The 19,917-nt window shown below is 39.1% G+C and overlaps 1 protein-coding gene across 3 annotated transcripts in view; it reads right to left on the bottom strand.

The window, feature by feature from the left end:
• FRMD3 (FERM domain containing 3) overlaps positions 1–19,917 on the bottom strand; it is a 300,351-nt gene that overhangs the window by 779 nt on the left and 279,655 nt on the right. Inside the window, exon 14 of one of the 3 annotated variants that reach the window (XR_008656633.2) lies at positions 1,445–4,696. Coding sequence is in view for 2 of the 3 variants with exons in the window: in XM_055272136.2 (XP_055128111.1) it covers positions 4,098–4,696 (599 nt within the window). In the remaining variant the exon portion in view is untranslated. Of the gene's footprint in view, positions 1–828; positions 4,697–19,917 lie in introns of those variants that run through there. The other 2 variants (XM_055272137.2, XM_055272136.2) reach the window with 2 other exon arrangements.

Raw genomic sequence — 19,917 nt, 5'->3', positions numbered from 1 at the left:
AGAGAACCCCCTACCCCTTTTGTTTCATTCTAAGTAACACCTTTTGGTTTAACTGGCAGGTATGGAGTTGTTAGCTTTGTGCCAAACCTAAGCAGAAGACCTGTCAAGGCTACGCTGGGCAGAGGGGAGGATAGAAGCGGAATCGTGACCAGCCTGACCAACATGGAGGAACCCAACCTCTACTGAAAATACAAAAAATTAGCTGGATGTGGTGGTGCATGCCTGTAATTCCAGCTACTCAGGAAGCTGAGGCAGGAGAATTGCTTGAACCCAGGAGGAGGAGGTTCCGGTGAGCCGTGATCACGCCATTGCACTCCAGCCTGGCAACAAGAGCAAAACTCCATCTCAAAAAAAAAAAGAATTGGAATAGTGAGATTCTTCCAGGCTTCATGAACAGATACAGAAGTTTAATGGCAAGTGTCACAGAGTTGAGTCTCATGCAGCTCTCTCTGGCGCAGGAAGGCACCCTTTTCTGGCCAGTGATGATAACATATTAATTTCTAGCACTCTGAAATTCACGCTCCTATCTGTCAGTCAGAATACCCCTCTTCTATTTTTTCTGTGCTTTTCTATTTCTCTGGTTAACTTAATATCATGAATTAGATCAAGGTTTATTTTATGTTTGAGCACATTTTCAGTGCTAGTATTCCTGCTTTGGGCCTGGATGACTTCTGCAAAGGGTTAATCTAATCTATTACCTGGGATTTTTTTTTTTAATACTATCACCATTATATGTTGACCTCATTTCATGGTCCTAGAGGGAATCCTTTTATAGTTTCCAACAACCTGACTATACAACTTTAAATAAAACTGAATGATTGCAAAAAATTTTACCCCAGAGTATTTTTATTAGGGATTCCTGCCACCATATTAACATATAAAACAATCTGGATGTTGACATAGAAATGCAAATTTCACTATACAAAGGTAAGGCTCCAATCACAGTAACATGGCCCCCATATCTCTAGTATTTCAATGAAATAAACTCATTGTGAATTCACCCCGAGTTGTGTTTATAAATATTAGACAAACCACAAAATATATTCCAAATACATAACATTTTACAATATTTTTCAAGCACAAATACATACTTTACCTACATTGTTTTCATGATCCAACTTGCATTAGCACTAAAGGCAATATTGTGTGTGTATATGTATTTGCCATATAAGTGTGTGTGTATTATATATATTTATTTATATCCATAAATGTACACACAGTGGCATTTATGGAAAATTTAACCCTTTTAGGCTGTGGGTTTTACTCACCACAGTATCTGAGAGGGAGAAGAACCAATAATATGTCTCAAATTCCTCAATTAGGGCAAAATAAGCACAATTATGCATGAGGGGCATATATGTTATGTCCATTCAAAGACACACATATATACAGATTCATATATAAACACACATATACCAATAATATGGAATATACATATACTCACACACTTGCTTTAAACTCTGTATCTCACTCTATAATATACTGTCCATCTGTGGAAGCAGTCTTTTCCTCATTCGATTCAGGCAACTGGTGACTATCTTCTAACAAAACTTAAACAGGTGTTTCTAAAAGGCTCTGATTCTATGCCGAGCAAATGGCATTTCAAGATTCCAGTTTAACTTTTGATGGCTGTTTAAATTCAGCAGACCCTATTCTGTCAACTTCTTCACTTAAAAACATTTCTATTCAACAATGAAGTTTCCACCTAAGAGAAAAGAGATGTTAGCTGGAAATGTTAAAATAATATATTACTCCTTAAGATAAATCTGCATGGTTGGATTACATGTGATATTTATACTATCATATTTTTTAAGTATTTTACAATGGAAAATATATTATTTCCATAATTTTAAAAATATTATATGATATTATTTTGAAAGACTGAGGGCCAGATGATTTGTCATAGTCAGAACTTTAGAGAAAATTATATGACGCCTGATCAGAAGGGGACTAATTTTGCGCAGACTACACTGAAGTTGCCTTATGTCAGAAAGGATGACTTAGAAGTCGTATGAGAAAAGAAGGAGAAAAACACAAATTTCAATTTCAAAGCTAGCCATCTGCAAGCTTCCAAAATAAATTGCTGAGGATTCCAATCACAGAAAATATATTTCTAAATCAGTATCAAATTTCAGGTAGTAAACAATCTTTATTTAAAAAGCAAAATAAATCACTGAAAGCATACAGGAAAGGAAACCCCTCAAACTTAATGGCAAATATATATCATTTGCTAGACTGCAGGCTTCACGAACTGAGTTTCAAAACTTATTTCCAAAATTAAATGTCCAGTGAAGCACTCAGAGCTCCACTGAGTGAGTGGAAATGGAATGCCCAATTTAGAAATCATGCTAATGATAGGGTTGGAATGTCATTAGCTAGAGAAAGCGATTCCAAGTGGGCCCTGTATCTTTGTACATTAAGGCAGTGTAATGTTTTCAATCCACGGAGAAGCTCTATGCTCCATGGCATAAGCTCTAGACTCTTATCTTTCTCCCACATAACACAGTATCAGCAGGTAGTCTGCATGGGAAGGCATCAGTACGTTGCTGATGGTACAATGCTCTAGTACCTTCCTTGATACCATTAAATTGTTGGATTAAATCCTTTCCATCATGGATTTAATGGTATCAAGGAAGGTACTAGAGCACTGGTCCCCTCTACAGTTTGGTTAGGGTCATGTCACTACTTTACCCAGGCTGAACTGGTATGTCATCTCATGAGGCCTCTCCAGTTTCTCTATGGAAGTCAAATTTTAAAACAACTGGGAAAGGAAAAGAGTATAATGACCACCGCAAAACATGATCACGGACATGTATCAAAAAGCCATTCATATTCTCTCTCTCTCTCTCTCTCACACACACACACACACACACACACACTCACAAACAAACACACTTTTGAAGTTCCTTCTACAGAATCACAACAAATGGCATGAGGGATTAAAATATTTACCTTAAAGTTTCTCCACTTTTATTTAGATCCACTTAAACATGTTCATGTTAACTCGGACAGCGAGTGCATCATTGAACGCTGGCATCACCATCACTTTCATAAAATAGACCATTCGCCTGCCACCATTTGCCTGCCAGCCTCATCAGAACTCATTTTTGCCACTTTCCGTTTCTCCAGTTCCTATCTGCCTTCACTCTTGGGTTAATGTACACTGATATGCAACTGACTAGCACAACTGTTACCTTTTTTCCTTTAAACTCTCACTTTCTTTTCAAAACATCTGCTTCTCCAGCCAAAATATACGGACAGAATACAAATGAAAATAACAAGTCCTCTTGTCCAAATACTTTGAAAAATGGACCACCCTGAGTCCACTTGATGCTCTCAGTTTCTACATCCTCCAGTTCCATCCTCTGTTTTAGCAGCTTACTTACTGTAGTGTCTTTCTGCCCATTTTCTATCTCCTATGCAGATCATAACAAATTATGGTATTGTCCAGCCAAAAATATTTTTAAAAACAAAGTAGCGCCAAAACATTAAAAAAATTCTGATATACCTTTTGTGCATTAGTCTTACAATCTGTACACGTAAATAACTCCAGGAGGCTTCTTTTTTTTTTTTTTTTTTGCTAAAAATTTACCAAAATAGTTTGAACACATAAAAATATTTTTAAAAAAACAGAACCAAAAACCCAGCATAAATTTAGTTGTATAGGCATTGGTTAGAGGATGCTGTTTTCACTAAGGATTATATTCAACAACTTTCTCTTGAGTTTTTACTAAAATTCTGATTCTGAACCTTATAGCTTATAATGGTGCCAACTATTAGAAATGGGAAAATCTAATCCAATGTATCATGTATTACGATATAATAGATGAAGGGTATGTCTACACTATAATAAAAAATAAACATACTTTTGGTTATTTAAAGACCATCTTCCTAACCTGTAACTAAGATAACTGTATTTGATTTAAACATATTTAAGTGCAGTGAATTATGGAAAGCTAAAGGTTTGAATAACCAATTATGAGTAAGGAACACCTGTTGACAGCCCCGTGACCCTTCAGAACCAGGCATTTGCTGAAAAAAAAAAAAAAAAAATCACTACCATTGAATATAGCCCTTAGTCACGTGAGAGATTAACTTCATGAGCAACCCAGCATGTAGAGGATGAGGTGGACTTTCCCAGCCACCCACTCCTTGAGGGGACAGTAGTATTCATAGTGAAACTGCTCAAACTCTGGTGTCTGGCGGATTTCGCATAAGAAGGAGAGATCAATACCTGACTCCAAAAGGAGGAGGAGCAGGGGAAACACAAAGAGCAGCAGTCCCAGGCCCACCACAAGGAGCCTGGAAAAACTCTTGACCAGTGGGTTCACCCGAATATGGCCAGTCAGAATGTCATAGCTCCACGACAAAGCACGGCGAGCCTCCTTCAGCTCCTCTTCTTCAGCAATCAAAAAGGCATTTTCATCCGCTTCCAGATCCTCAAATGAATCTGTGTCTTCTCTTTCCAACTCAAGCCTGGAAGGACAGTCAAAGAGCATGTCAATCTCATCGTCGTCCACAGGGGTGGGGAGCAAGCTGGCACTTGGGTTGTACACTAGTTCAGAGATGGTTAAAGGTTCTTCTTTTATTTTCTCTTCCTCTTCACTAGGGGGATCTTCATACTCCCGGGCTGCCTTCACTGGGGAGCTGGAGATCAAGGGAGCAGAAATGTTCTCCTCTTTAGGCAATGGAACACCTGTAAAGAGACATTTTTTTTCTAAATTTAAAATTTCAGATTTTCCCACAAAAATCTGCAGGAAGAAACAGAAAAACAAAAAACTAATGGGATACAAGCAATCTATGAAATTATTCTGTGGTATCCTAAGTTTTAACAAAGTCGTATTATAGTAAAAGACCCTGTACCATAAGTTCAAAGGTCAACATGCTAAACTCAAACTAACCAACACTTCTCAAATGGTTGGCAATATTTACAACATTTAGGTGTGCAATTTTGATCTGCAAACCTTGAACCTCGGCCATGTTTGCTTGAATAAAATGACAATAAATTCACTATTATAATTATGAGCACTGTTTTTTTAGAGGTCAACAATATCACCCAATATAACATTATAGTAAAACTACAGAATCTGTCATTCAATGACAATCTCTTTATTATTCTGACGTATTGCTTTCTAGTCTTCATTCTAGACACAATTTTGTGTTCTAGTTTTATATATTTGCAATCATATTATATACCCAAGCTTAAATCATGCTCTGCTCCTTGCATTTAAAATTTTAACAGAAATATTTTCTATGTTTAAACAAATTCCCATTGGTATTATTTATAGAAGCTGCCACATTTTTTATTTAGTTATGCAATAAACTAGTTGCCTATTGTCAAACATTTAGATTGCTTTGCAGTTGTAAGGAGAAAATGCTATAAGAGACATCTTTACATATAAAGCTTTTTTTCCCCTCTTGTTTTAGTTCATTTGCTATAGATAGATGCTAGAAGGGAAACTGCTTAATCAAAGGGTAAGAACTTTTTCTAATGTTTATTGAGAGAGAGGTGTTTCTCAATGCCTCATTTTACTGATGGGAAATCGAGTTACCTATGGTCAGACCTAGGGCTAACTCTGCTAATTTTGAGTCTTGGATCCATAGTGGGAAATAAAGTTAGCATCAAAGAAGTGTCCTCCAGGATGGATCTACCATACAATCAAAATGGCAGCCAGGTGCATTTAGGGAACCATAAACCAGCTTTCTTGGTTTGAATGTATTATGTGATTTTTCTCTCTTCAAGGTGTAGAGGCCTAACTTACTGGTTTTATCATTCAAAAATCAACAGATATTTCATGATAGCTCTAGTCTGATAGCACTGAGAAGTCCAAATGAAAAATACCATAAAAATACAAGAAATATACAAAAGGTCAACAAGCACATGAAAGTATGCTGAACATCATTAATCATTAGGGAAATGCAAGTCAAAACCACAATAAGATGCCACTTTATGCCTACTCATATGGCAACAGCTTTTTTAAAAACTGAAAATAACAAGTGTTGGTGAAGATGTGAAGACATTAGAACCCTGCATATTGCCAGTAAAACTATAAATGGTTGTGGCCATGGTGAGAAAAAAATTGACAGTTCCTCAAAAAATCAAACATAAATTTATCAGATGACCCAGCAATACCACTCCCAGGTATATACTCCAAAGACTTGAAAACAGGTACTCAGAATGCTGGGACCCAAGCTGGCCAATTAGAGGCAGCTGTGGTCTGCAGCGCTCATGGAGATGAAAAGGGGCTAGTAAATGCAGCACCTTCAACTGAGATACCCAGGTTCTCACATTGGGACTGACTGGGCAAACAACTCAACCCACAGAGAATAAAGAAAAGCAAAAGAGGGTTTGATGGCCCACCTGGAAGATGCACAGAAGCAAAGGAGACCCCACCCCCACCCCCAGCCAAGTACAGTGTTGAGTGATTGTGTGACCCCACCCAGGAAACCACACTTCTCCTTTGGATCTTTGCGACCTGCGGATCAGGAGATGCCCTCGTGAGCCCAGGCCACCAGGGCCTTGGGTCTGATACACAGAGCTGTGTGGAGTCTCGGCAGAGCAGCCACTCAGGCACACACAGAGACCCAGGAGTTTTACATACTCTGGTCCCAGGATCCCTGGCAAGGCAGGAAATCTATCTGTACATATCCCTAGGAAGGTGGTTGAATCCAGGGACCCAGGTGGCATTATTATGTGGGCCCCACTTCCATGGCACCTCATAAGTCAAGGCCCACTGGCTTGGAATCCCAGCCATCTAATGGCAGTAGGTTGGAGTCTGCTTGAGATGGGTCCAGGTTCCTGGGGAAAGGGATGGCTACCATCTATGCAGCTTAGTTGACTCAGTTGCTCCAGCCTGTTGGCTGTGGAGAACAGAGACAGACCAGAAGAGGAAGGGTACCCCACAATGCAGCACTGCTGTCTTGCCAGATTGTGGCTGGACAGCTTCCTTAAGTGGGACCCCAATCCATTTCTCCTCACTGGATAGGACTTCCTTGTGGGGGCTTCACCCATTCCAGCCAGGGTTCTACAGACAGAGCTTTGATCTCTCCCTGAGATGGAGCTCCCAGGTGAAGGGGCAGCCACCATTTCTGTGGTTTGGTCCACTCAGCTGTTCCAGCCTGCCTGCTTTGGAAATAGAGGCAGTCTGAATGAGAAAGGATCCTGGCCAATGGAGCACACATGCTCTACCAAAAACAGGTCAGACTGCTTCTTTGGGTGGGTCTGTGAGCCCAGTCCTACTGACTGAATGGGACCTCACAACAGGCGGTCTCCAGCCACCATCTACAGGTGCATGCAGGCCAGCAACAAGTCAGTACACCCCTGGAATGGAGGTTCCAGTGGAAGAAGCTGGCTGCCATCTTTGCTGTTACATGGCCTTCACTGGTGATACCTACAGGGATAGAAGAAACTAAGGCAACTGGAGTCTGAAGCAGAGCCCCAGCAAACTGCAGCAGCCCTAGAGTAGAGTGGCCTGACTGTTAAAAGAAAAACAAACAAACAGAAAACAACAACATCAACAAAAAAGACTCCACAAAAACTTCATTCAAAGGTCAGCAACCACAAAGATCAAAGATAGATAAGCCCACAAAGATGAAAAGAATCAATGCAAAAACACTGAAAACTGAAAAAAACATAATGCCTCTTCTCATCCAAATGACCACAATACCTCTCTAGCAAGGGCACAGAACTGGGCTAAGGCTCAGATGGATGAATTGACAGAAGTAGGCTTCAGAAGGTGGGTAATAACGAACATCACTGAGCTAAAGGAGTATGTTCTAACCCAATGCAAAGAAGCTAAGACTCACGATGATACAATACAGGGGCTGATAGCCAGAATAGCCAGGTTAGAGAGGAACATAATGGACCTGATGGAGCTGAAAAACACAATACGAGAACTTCACAATGAAATCACAAGTATCAATAGCAGAAGAGACCAAGTTGAGAAAAGAATCCTAGAGCTTGAAGACTATCTTTCTGAAATAAGACATGCAGACAAGAATAGAGTAAAAGGAATAAAAAATAATGAATAAAACCTCCAAGAAATATGCGATTATGTAAAGAGCCTGAACCTATCCCTGATTCTGATTGAGGTAACTGAAAGATACAGGGAGAATGGAACCAAGTTAGAAAATATACTTCAGGATATCATCCAGGAGAACTTCCCCAACCTAGCGAGACCTGCCAACATTGAAACTCAGGAAATGCGGAGAACCCCAGTACATTACTCCACAAGAAGATCATCCCCAAGACATAGAATCATCAGATTCTCCAAGTTCAAAATGAAAGAAGATATGTTAAGGGCAACCAGAGAGAAAGGCCGGGTCACCAACAAAGGGAAACTCATCAGACTAACAGCAGCTCAGCAGAAACCCTACAAGCAAGAAGAGATTGGGGGCCAATATTCAATATTCTTAAAGAAAAGAACTTCCAACCCAGAATTTCATCTTTGGCCAAACTAAGCTTCGTAAGTGAAGGAAAAACAAGATTCCTTTTAGAAAAGCAAATGCTGAGGGAATTTGTCACCACTGTACCAGCCTTGCAAGAGCTCCTGAAGGAAGTACTAAATATGGAAAGGAAAAACCATTTCCAGCCACTACAAAAACACACTGAACTACACAGACTGGTGACACTATGAACCAACCATATAAACAAGTCTGCAAAATAACCAACTAGCATCATTACAGGATCAAATTCACACATAACAATACTAACCTTAAATGTGGGCTAAATGCCCCAAGTAAAAGAAACTGAACGGCAAACTGGGTAAAGAGCCAAGACCCATCAATATGCTGTCTTCAAGAGACCCATCTCATGTGCAAAGACACACATAGGCTCAAAATAAAGGGATGAAGGAAAATGTATGAAGCAAATGGAAAACAGAAAAAAAGCAGGGGTTGCAATCCTAGATTGTGACAAAACAGACTTTAAACCAACAAAGATCAAAAAAGACAAAGGAGGTCATTACATAACGATAGAGTTCAACAGGAAGAGCTAACTATCCTAAATATATATGCACCCAATACAGGAGCACCTAGATTCATAAAGCAAGTGCTTAGAGACCCACAAAGAGACTTAGACTCCACACAATAACAGTGGGAGACTTTAACACTCCATCGACAATATTAGATAGATCATGGAGACAGAAAATTAACAAAGATATTCAGGACCTGAACTCAGCTCCAGATCAAGTGGACATGGTAGATATCTACAGAACTGTCCACCTAAATTAAAAAGAAGATATATTCTCATTGCCACATGAGACTTACTCTAAAATTGATCACATAATTGGAAGTAAAACACTCCCCAGGAAATGCAAAGGAACTGAAATTGTAACAGTCTGTCAGCCCACAGTGCAATCAAATTAAAACTCAAGATTAAGAAATTCATTCAAAACCACACAACTACATGGAAATTGAACAACCTGTTACTGAATGACTCTTGGGTAAATAATGAAATTAAGGCAGAAATCAAGAAGTTCTTTGAAACTAATGAGAACAAAGAGACAATGTACTAGAATCTCTGGGATACAGCTAAAACAGCATTAAGCTGGAAATTTATAATGCCCACATCAAAAAGCTAGAAAGATCTCAAAAACAAACAACCCCATCAAAAAGTGGGCGAAAGATATGAACAGACACTTCTCAAAAGAAGACATTAATGCAGCCAACAGACACATGAAAATATGCTCATCATCACTGGTCATCAGAGAAATGCAAATCAAAACCACAATGAGATACCATCTCACACCAGTTAGAATGGTGATCATTAAAAAGTCAGGAAACAACAGGTGCTGAAGAGGATGTGGAGAAATAGGAACACTTTTACACTGTTGGTGGGACTGTAAGCTAATTCAACCATTGTGGAAGACAGTGTGGCAATTCCTCAAGGATCTAAAACTAGAAATACCATTTGACCCAGCCATTCCATTATTGGGTATATACCCAAAGGATTATAAATCATGCTGCTATAAAGACACACGCACACATATGTTTATTGCGGCACTATTCACAACAGCAAAGACTTGGAACCAACCCAAATGTTCATCGATGATAGACTGGATTAAGAAAATGTGGCACATATACACCATGGAATACTATGCAGCCATAAAAAAGGATGAGTTCATGTCCTTTGTAGGGACATGGATGAAGCTGGAAACCATCATTCTCAGCAAACTATCACAAGGACAGAAAACCAAACACCACATGTTCTCACTCATAGGTGGGAATTGAACAATGAGAACACTTGAACACAGGAAGGGGAACATCACACACTGGGGCCTGTCATGGGGTGGGGGGAAGGGGGAGGGATAGCATTAGGAGATATACCTAATGTAAATGACAAGTTAATGGGTGCAGTACACCAACATGGCACACGTATACATATGTAACAAACCTGCATGTTGTGCACATGTACCCTAGAATTTAAAGTATGATAATAAAAAAAAATAATAAAAGAAACTCTCAAAAACAACTGGGAGGAATCACTGGGTTTTTATGTATTTTTAATATTTTAAAAATATTTCAAATTTATAATAAAGTTGTAAGAATTGCACAATAAAATTCCAAATAGCTTTCACTTACAAAAACAAAAAACAAAAAGCTAGAAAGATCTCAAGTTAACAATGTAACATCTCAACTAAAAGAACTAGAGAACCAAGAACAAACAAACCCCAAAGCTAGCACAAGACAAGAAATAACCAAGATCAGAGAGAAATGAAGGAGACAGAGGCACAAAAAAAAATTCAAAAAGTCAACATATCTAGATGCTGAATTTTAGAAAAAAATAAACTAGATAGACTGCTAGCTAGACTAATAAAGAAGAAAAAATAGAAGAGTCAAATAAACACAATCTGAAATGGCAAGGGGGATATCACCACTGACCCCACAGAAATACAACCATCCATCAGAAAATACTACAAATACCTCTATGCACATGAACTAGAAAATCTAGAAGAAATGGATAAATTCCTGGACACATACACCTTCCCAAGACTGAACCAGGGAGAAACTGAATATCTGAATAGATCAATAACAGTTCTGAAATTGAGGCTGTAATAAATAGCCTACCAATAACAAACAGCCCAGGACAAGACGGATTCAGAACTGAAACTGAATTCTACCAGAGGTACAAAGAAGAGCTGGTATCATTTATACTGAAAGTATTCCTAAAAGATGAAAAGGAAGGACTTTTACCTAACTCATTTATGAGGCCAGCATCATCCTATACCAAAACCTGGCAGAGATACAACGAAAAAAGTAAACTTCAGGCCAATATCCTTGATGAACATTGATGCAAAAATCCTCAATAAAATACTGGCAAACTGAATCCAGCAGCATATCGAAAGGCTTATCCACCACAGTCAAGTTGGTTTCATTCCCAGGATGCAAGGTTGGTTCAACATACACAAATCAATAATTGTAATTCATCACATAAACAGAGCTACAGACAAAAAACACATGATTATCTCAATATATGCAGTAAAGGCCTTCAATAAAATTCAACTTCCCTTCATGTTAAAAACTGTCAATAAACTAGGTAATGAAGGAACATACCTCAAAATGATAAGAGCCATATGTGATAAACCCACAGCCAATATCATACTAAATGGGCAAAAGCTGAAAGCATTCCCCTGAAAACCAGCACAAGACAAGGATGCCCTCTTTCACCACTCCTATTTGACATAGTATTGGAAGTTCTGGCCAGTGCAATCAGGCAAGAGAAGGAAATAAAGCATATTCAAATATGAAGAGAGGAAGTCAAATTATCTTTATTTGACATGATCCTATATCTAGAAAACCCCATCGTCTCAGCCCCAAATCTCCTTAAGCTGATAAGCAACTTCAGCAAAGTCTCAGGATATAAAATCAATGTGCAAAAATAGCTAGCATTCCTATACACCAACAACAGGCAGGCAGAGAACCAAATCGTGAATAACCTCCCATTCAAAATCACTGCAAAAAGAATAAAATACCTTGAAACACAGCTAACAAGGGAAGTGAAGGACCTCTTCAAGGAGAACTACAAACCACTGCTCAAAGAAATCAGAGACGACACAAATAGAAAAACATTCCATGCTCACGGATAGGACGACTCAATATTGTGAAAATGGCCATACTGCCCAAAGTAATTTAGAGATTCAATGCTATTCCCATTAAACTACCACTGAGATTCTTCACAGAATTAAACAAAAATATTTTAAAATTCATATGGAACCAAAAAGAGCCCAAATAGCCAAGACAATCCTAAGCAAAAAGAACAAAGCTGGAGGCATCATGCTACCTGACGTCAAACTATACTACAAGGCTACAGTAACCAAAACAGAATAGTAATGGTATAAAAACAGACACATAGACCAATGGAACAGAATAGAGAACTCAGAAGTAAGACTGCACACCAACAACCACTTGATCTTCAAAAAACTTGACAGAAACAAGCAATGAGGAAAGGACTCCCTATTTAATAAATGGTGCTGGAAGTGCTGTCTAGACATATGTAGAAAATTGGAATTGGACCCCTTCCTTACACCATGTACAAAAATTAACTTAAGATGGATTAAAGACTTAAATGTAAAACCCAAAACTATAAAAACCCTAGAAGAAAATCTAGGCAACACCATTCAGGACATAGGCATGGGCAAAGATTTCATGACAAAAATGCCAAAAGCTATTGCAACAAAAGCAAAAATTGACAAATGGGATCTAATTAAACTAAAGAGCTTCTGCACAGCAAAAGAAACTATCACCAGAGTAAACAGATAACCTACCAAATGGGAGAAAATTTTTGCAATCTATCCATCTGACAAAGGTCTAATGTCCAGAGTCTACAAGGAACTTAAACAAATTTATCAGGAAAAAAAAAAAACATTAAAAAATGGGCAAAGGATATAAACAGACACTTCTCAAAAGAAGACATGCATGTGGCCAACAAACATATGAAAAAAAAAAAGCTCAACATCCCTGATCATTACAGAAATGCAAATCAAAACCACAGTGAGATATGAGATATCATCTCACACCAGCCAGAATTGTTATCATTAAAATGTCAAAAAATGACAGATGCTGTCAAGGTTGCAGAGAAAAAGGAGCATTTTTACACTGTTGGTGGGAATGTAAATTGGTTCAACTATTGTGGAAGACAGTGTGGCGATTCCTCAAAGACCTGGAGGCAGAAATACCATTTGACCCAGCAATCCCATTACTGGGTTTATACCCAAAGGAATATAAATCATTCTATTATAAAGATACATGCATGTGTATGTTCACCGCAGTACTATTCACAGTAGCAAAGACATGGAATCAAACTAAATGCCCATCCATGATAGGCTGGATAAAGAAAATGTGGTACATATATACCATGGAGTACTATGCAGCCATAAAAAGGAACGAGATCATGTGCTTTGCAGGGACATGAATGGAGTTGGAAGTCATTATCCTCAGCAAACTAATGCAGAAACAGAAAACCAACCACCACATGTTCTCACTTATAAGTCGGAGCTGAATGATGAGAACACATGGACATATCGGGAGGAACAACACACACTGGGGCCTGTCGGCATGGGGTTGGGGCAGGGAGAACATCAGGAGGAATGGATGCTGAGCCCTAGGTGATGGGATGACCTGTGTAGCAAACCACCATGGCACACATTTACCTATGTAACAAACCTGCACATCCTGCACATGTACCCTGGAAATTAAAAGTTGAAGGGAAAAAAATCTTGAGTGTAAACTGTAAAACACAAGCCTTGCAAGTATTTTGAAATTAAAATGGCTTCTTTTTATATTTTCTGGTTGCTAATTCTGGATAAATTAATTAAAGCCAAATTTCTCTCTTTCTCTAAAAAAAAAGGAATTTCCAAAGACACCAAAACATAAATTAGTAAGATTGTCTACACTGCTTCACTAAATTTAACTTACTTCAGCCATATCCAAGAAGCCTCCTGAATATATTCAGAAAGCTCAGTTAATAAGTTTAATAATTTTTTGTTTTAGAAGTGAAATGACAGTGATTTAGAAAAAGGAAATTGCTTTCAAATTTATATAATTATACAGCCCAATTAAAATAGATAATAGCTATGAAGTTTCTCACCCATAGAAAACACTCAATAATGTTAACTAATATTACCTTTTAGTGTAGCAATATAACTATGTTTTTATACCATTGTTGGCATTATTTAATTTGAAGAAATACTGTATAAAATGAAATTGCAATAATCAAAAGATACTGATGGAAAAGACTGCCCCTTGATGACAGAGTGCCTGCCATGTACAGTCAAGCAGGTTGGACACTGCTCATTCCCATCTGCACTACTCATGTAAACCCCAATACAACAGCATGGCCTAAAGATATGTCAGGCATCACAACACAACCTACTCAGCAGCTACAGATAGATGCTATTACTAGAAAAGCTGTTCTTCATCTCATTACTGAAGCAAAATATAGAGACCTTTTCAGTGCACAGTAAAATTAATTGTAACTGACAATGGAATGAGCAGTGCTCACATTCACATTCAGAAACCAGCCTCTCTGTTAACTCTGAGCATATTTGCAACAGAATCCAAATGCTACAGCTGAGGTTTCCAGCAGCTTGTACGTGCACAAAACAGCTAAAGAGCCTGGCTAACAGCCCTTGTCTAGTTTGTCTGTGGGTGATGATCTCTATGATGGAAGCAATGCAATATTGGGTGTCAGCAGAACAAATGCCTTAAAATGAGGATACTAATGACCCTTAACTATCTCACAAGGCTGTGGAAAGGATCGAAGTGTGAAGAAAAGAAAAATGAGAGAGAGCACTTTGGGGACAATATGGTGACATCAGAATATAATGAATCATCTGCAATTTGCACTTAACTTTGCTAACCTCCTAGGTAAAAACTGGAGTCTGGGTGCCTTGGAGTAACTCTAAACCCACATGGCAATGTCTTTCCTATGTGAAATCTGCCACTGTCATTGCTGTCATCTGGCTGAAAACAAACTGGTTCACTCTGCAGCAGACATTTCTTCAGCCTTACTTCCTGCTCTCTCCCCCTGTGAGCATGAAGCCTATCTTCAGGCTAGGAGGCTTTGGTGGGTGGCATCATTAGGAACCACCATACTAGTTCCCTTGGAGGCACCCTGAGACAGCTCATGCTGGCATCCAACTATGGAATGCCCATTAAACCAACTATGGAATACCCATTAAACCTCCAGAGCAGTGGTACAAAGAAAGCACCACCATTCAGCTGGGAGGAAGGTGTTGTAGAAGATCATAGAGGCTTTTGTAGATGCCACAATGATTGGAGGGGCTAGTGTCATTTGATGGGCAGGGGTCAGGGATGGCAGACATGCTGAAATGTGTAGGATAATTTCACGAAATGAAGAATAATTTGTATACCACACAACTTTCAAATGTCAAATATCAGATATTATCCATACAGATGAAACACATATTTATAATGATCTGAATCTAGAATCTACCTCTGTTTTACATTTAAACAAAAAGCATTTGGGGTATGATTTTAACATATTTTAAGTTTTTCAGGAATACAACCACTGGGTAAAATGAGGGAAGATCTTTGCTGAGGATTTAGCAGTTCAGAATATCACATCATCATCGGGGATGCTAAGGAGTTGAGTTGCCTACATCATGGCACATATCACCACTCTGCATCTGTTGGGTGGTTCCCTTGATGCCCATTTCCCCCTTATTCAAAGCATCTCACACTTTGATTCTGCCTCCTAGTGAGTCATGCTTGAGAAAAACCTTTGGAAATTCTTATTATAAATAATTTTCTCCTAATTTCTCCTTATATTACAGTTACAGCATTATTTTGACTTAGTTAAGTGTAGGTAGACTGTGTTTTCTAAAAGTTACACCTCAGGATGGTAGCGAGAACATTACAAGGTTTTTGTTTTTTAGGAGGACACTGGACCTGAAAGTGTGACAACCACAGCTCAAGCACATGTGAAATTGTCAGGTCTCTATAGATGTCTCATAGTTGTTACTAACCAGACCCATTCCTCCTGAGGTGGGCTAAACTGAGTGATCTAATGTTGATCATCTTGGCAGTACTTGCTCTGGGAGGCATGCTGTACTCTTGAATTCAGGGTAAAAAGGAGAAAGGTGAAGGAAGAGTGGGAGAGGAAAAAAGAGCAGATCACCACTCCACTTCTGGAAAATACGACGGAGTGAAAAGAGCGGTGGCCTAAGACACCTGGACTCAGGTTCCCAGCTAAGCCACAGCTATCTGAACAACATTAGGCACGCCACTTCAGTTCTATAGTCTTGGACTTTTTACCTGCAAAATGGACCAGACCCTCCCCAGTCCAGCATTCTGTGGCTCCATCTTAGACTATGTCTGTCCATAAACTGTCCTACTTAAAGTTATATGTAGAAAGAGAAAAGGAGACAAGGGCACTAAGATTTTTAATAAATGTCTACTCAGCTGGATACTTTAAATATATGAGCATGTGATATTCATAAGAGTCATGAGAAAAATGAGGCATAAGCAAGTTAAGGTCACAAAAGCTAGGAAGCAACAGAGCAGAGGTTTGTATCCACACCTGTCTGATTCTAAAGCCCATGCTTTCTCCAAACTTACCATGTTGGCTGAAGAGAAGGAGATCTGAGAAGCCCAGAGAGACTCTCACTTCTTAACTAAGGGAGAAGAAGCTTCTCTGTTACTGGCCCCATTTCATCTGCTGAACCCATGGTGTCCTTACATGTAGGGTGCCCATTCATCCCCATTTTTCCTGGAACAGTCCCACTCTATGTCTGTCGTAGTGTCAGTATGGCAGTATTGTTAAAATTCCCTTTTCACTCTCAAATAAATTTTATGATCACTTAATTATAAGTAAGCTCTCCTGTGATGGTATCACAGCCAAGATAGAAGCCACACACATACACGAAAACCACTGGCTGTTGTGGGACTTAATGACTTAGGTTAGAAATAAAATAAACTTTATTACTATACTCTCTACATGTTCTATCAGTCCCTCAAATGTTTTCTATTCACAATAAGCAGCATGCAGACTTCTAAAATTTAGTAAGATAGTATACCATTAACCTCACATGTGACTCCTTTATCTCTCCTTTTTGAAAGATAAAGTTTAATACTTCAAGCAAAACTCCTGTCCCATGGGTTTAAAGAAAAATCCTAAGAATGACATTTACTTTTCCAGATGAGAGTTTTTACTTTCAGCAATGGACACTGCAGAAGATCTAATACTACAAATGTTCCTGGTGCCTCTGAATATCTTTGGGAGTCACCAATTCATTCTATTAAAAACCTATGAAGAATCATTCCAGTGACTCAGGAAAGTATCCACAAAACGAAACTTAGACACACACACACACACACACACACACACACACACACACACAGCAGATCCTAATACTCTCCCATCACTGCTCCCCAGCTGAAATCTGGAACACTGCCTCCCATGTAAACATCTTCTCCCGGCACTCAGGGCTGCCAGCATAGGCTGGCATTCTTCTTGTTCTTCTTTCCCCATCCTTAGGTTTCATCCTTGCAGACTAAACTCTCTCTTCTCCAAGTAGCCATCATTTGCCAGCCTCTTGGTTATGCCTCTACTTTTGCTGACCATCTTGACGCCATGGTCAGTTGCTCCCCCCACCTGCTGAAATGGCTCTCACAAAGTCTCCAATGATCACCATATTGCTAAAGCCAATGAGTGTTTTCTTCTGTCTTCCTACAGATCACTCGACCTCTGAGGTTCCATACTCTCTTGGTTTCCATCCAATGATTCTAAGCTACCTCTGTCTTCACAGTCTCTTCACTACTTGTGATGGCCTAAACTCTGCTCTTCTTGCTCTGTACCCTCTTTCTTGGTGTTCCAACCATATTTATGGCTCCAATATGCTACTACAGTATTGTTCAACCTGGTACTACAGGTCACCAGTGTCCCTTAAGGTTCTGCCAGCTGTCCCTTGAAAAGAGTGTTCCATGGTCAGCTAAGTTTGGGAAACTGTGCACACTCTATCACTCTTTTGGATATTACCATCAAGGTTAAAAATCCAAACTCTGAAGTCACCTTTCTGGGTTTGAATCCTGGCCTTGTACTAATTGCCACCGACAGTTTCTTAATTACCTAATTGTGCTATTCCCAGTTTCCTCATCTGTAAAATGGGGAAAACTTCAGCACATACTGCATGCGGATATTGTGTGGAGAGGAACACCTGAGTTAATACATGTAAAGTGCCTGACACTGGTAAGCACTCAATAATATTACTACTAGTATATACAAATGGCTACAAGGTCCTGAATAGAAGAAATCAGTTTCATGTAACTCAATATTTCCCAAATTAATTCTCCCAGAGAACATAGAACATAACTTAGTTTGGAAAATCCACATTGCTGAATCTCTGGTCTATCTCAACTCAGAACCCTCCAGGGAGATTTACCAGTCAACTGTACATAGGAACATCAACTTCAATACATCCAAACCCAAATGCATCATCTCCCTCCCAACTCTTTCCCTCCAGTAACACTCACTATGTAGTAAATGGCACCATCTTTTCTTCAGTTTCTTATATCAGCAATCCAAGGATTGGCCAAAATTACTTCTTCTCACGCACTGCTCACATCTGTCATTAACTTCTGCAAACTCTGCCACCTTCTTCATTTTCAAAGCTATCCCTGCCTCTCCATTCTTATCACTTCTTAACTGGATGATAGCAATGGCTTCCTAACTGGTTTCCTTGATTTCAGTCCAGCTTCTTGCAAGTTGTTTCCAGAATAATCATTTTTAAATGCCTAATTATGTATATCCGTCCTCTTCTCAAAAGGTTTCTCAGCCTTTCAGGTTAAATATTAAATTAAACTCTTTAGCCTGGTACAAAAAGCATTACTCGACCACATATGCTTCCTCCCTGCCCACCTATTGAGGGGTTCCCATATGTGTCATGCTATGTCATGCCTCTGTGTCTTTACACAGACTGCTACCTCTTCCTGGAATGTCCTATGCACCCAGACAGCTCTTACTCATCCTCTAAGACCCTATGTGTTATGTCCTCTGGGAACGCTCTCCTATCCCCCACTCCCAGACTGAGATATATGCTACTTATCTGGTACTTTTCGTGGTTGACCCCTTATGGCCCATTTCTCTCCAAATGATTAGTCTAAGCCAGTCATGGTAATTCCAGTCTCTTGGTCATATTTGGTTTTAAAACGGGCATATGGGCCAACTCTGAAAATAAAAATCGAAAGGGAAGAGGGGAGGGGGCCTGAGGGGATGGATTTTTGAGAAAGGTTTTTACTTCTAAGAAGATCACCCTGGAACGGTACAGACTCCTCATCTCTTGACATTGTTGTAACTGAAAGAAACAGCAGAAACTGGCAGCCGTCCTATGGTGCTGACAGCAACCGCATGAGGGGAAGCTTGGCTGACTGAGAAGAGTGATGTAGAGATAAAATGAAACTGATTCTCAACCCTGGAATCCTCTCTGACTCGGGACTTGTCTTGGATAATAAATCACCGTATTATTTAAACCAGTGCTAATTAGAATTCCTCATTACTTGCTGATGATGGCATCCTAACTGATGCAGCTGTCATACCGTCTTGTGGATCTCTTTATCTTCACAGTCAGTCATTACACTGTGCTGCAGATTTATTATGGGTTTTTCCATTAAAATTTTATCTCCTGAAAGGCAGGGACTTGAAATATCTACTAGAGAATTGTAGAAATCACGACATGTCATGGCAAACATTATATAATAGCAAAATGTTGGAAGAATTCCCGCCAAAGTCAGGAACATTACAAAGAATTATCACCACACATCAGTATTGGCCCTAGATAATGCAATATGATGAAGACAAAAAATAAGAAGTGTAAATATTGGAAAGTAAGGCACAAAACTCTAGTTCCAGATAATAGAATTATCTACATAGAAAAGAGATGAAAATGAAACAGGACAATT

The sequence above is a fragment of the Symphalangus syndactylus genome, chromosome 3, assembly GCF_028878055.3.
Source record: "Symphalangus syndactylus isolate Jambi chromosome 3, NHGRI_mSymSyn1-v2.1_pri, whole genome shotgun sequence".
Lineage (NCBI taxonomy): Eukaryota > Metazoa > Chordata > Mammalia > Primates > Hylobatidae > Symphalangus > Symphalangus syndactylus.
The sequence above is the reverse complement of the archived record's forward strand: the minus strand, read 5'-3'. Positions and strand labels throughout refer to the sequence as shown.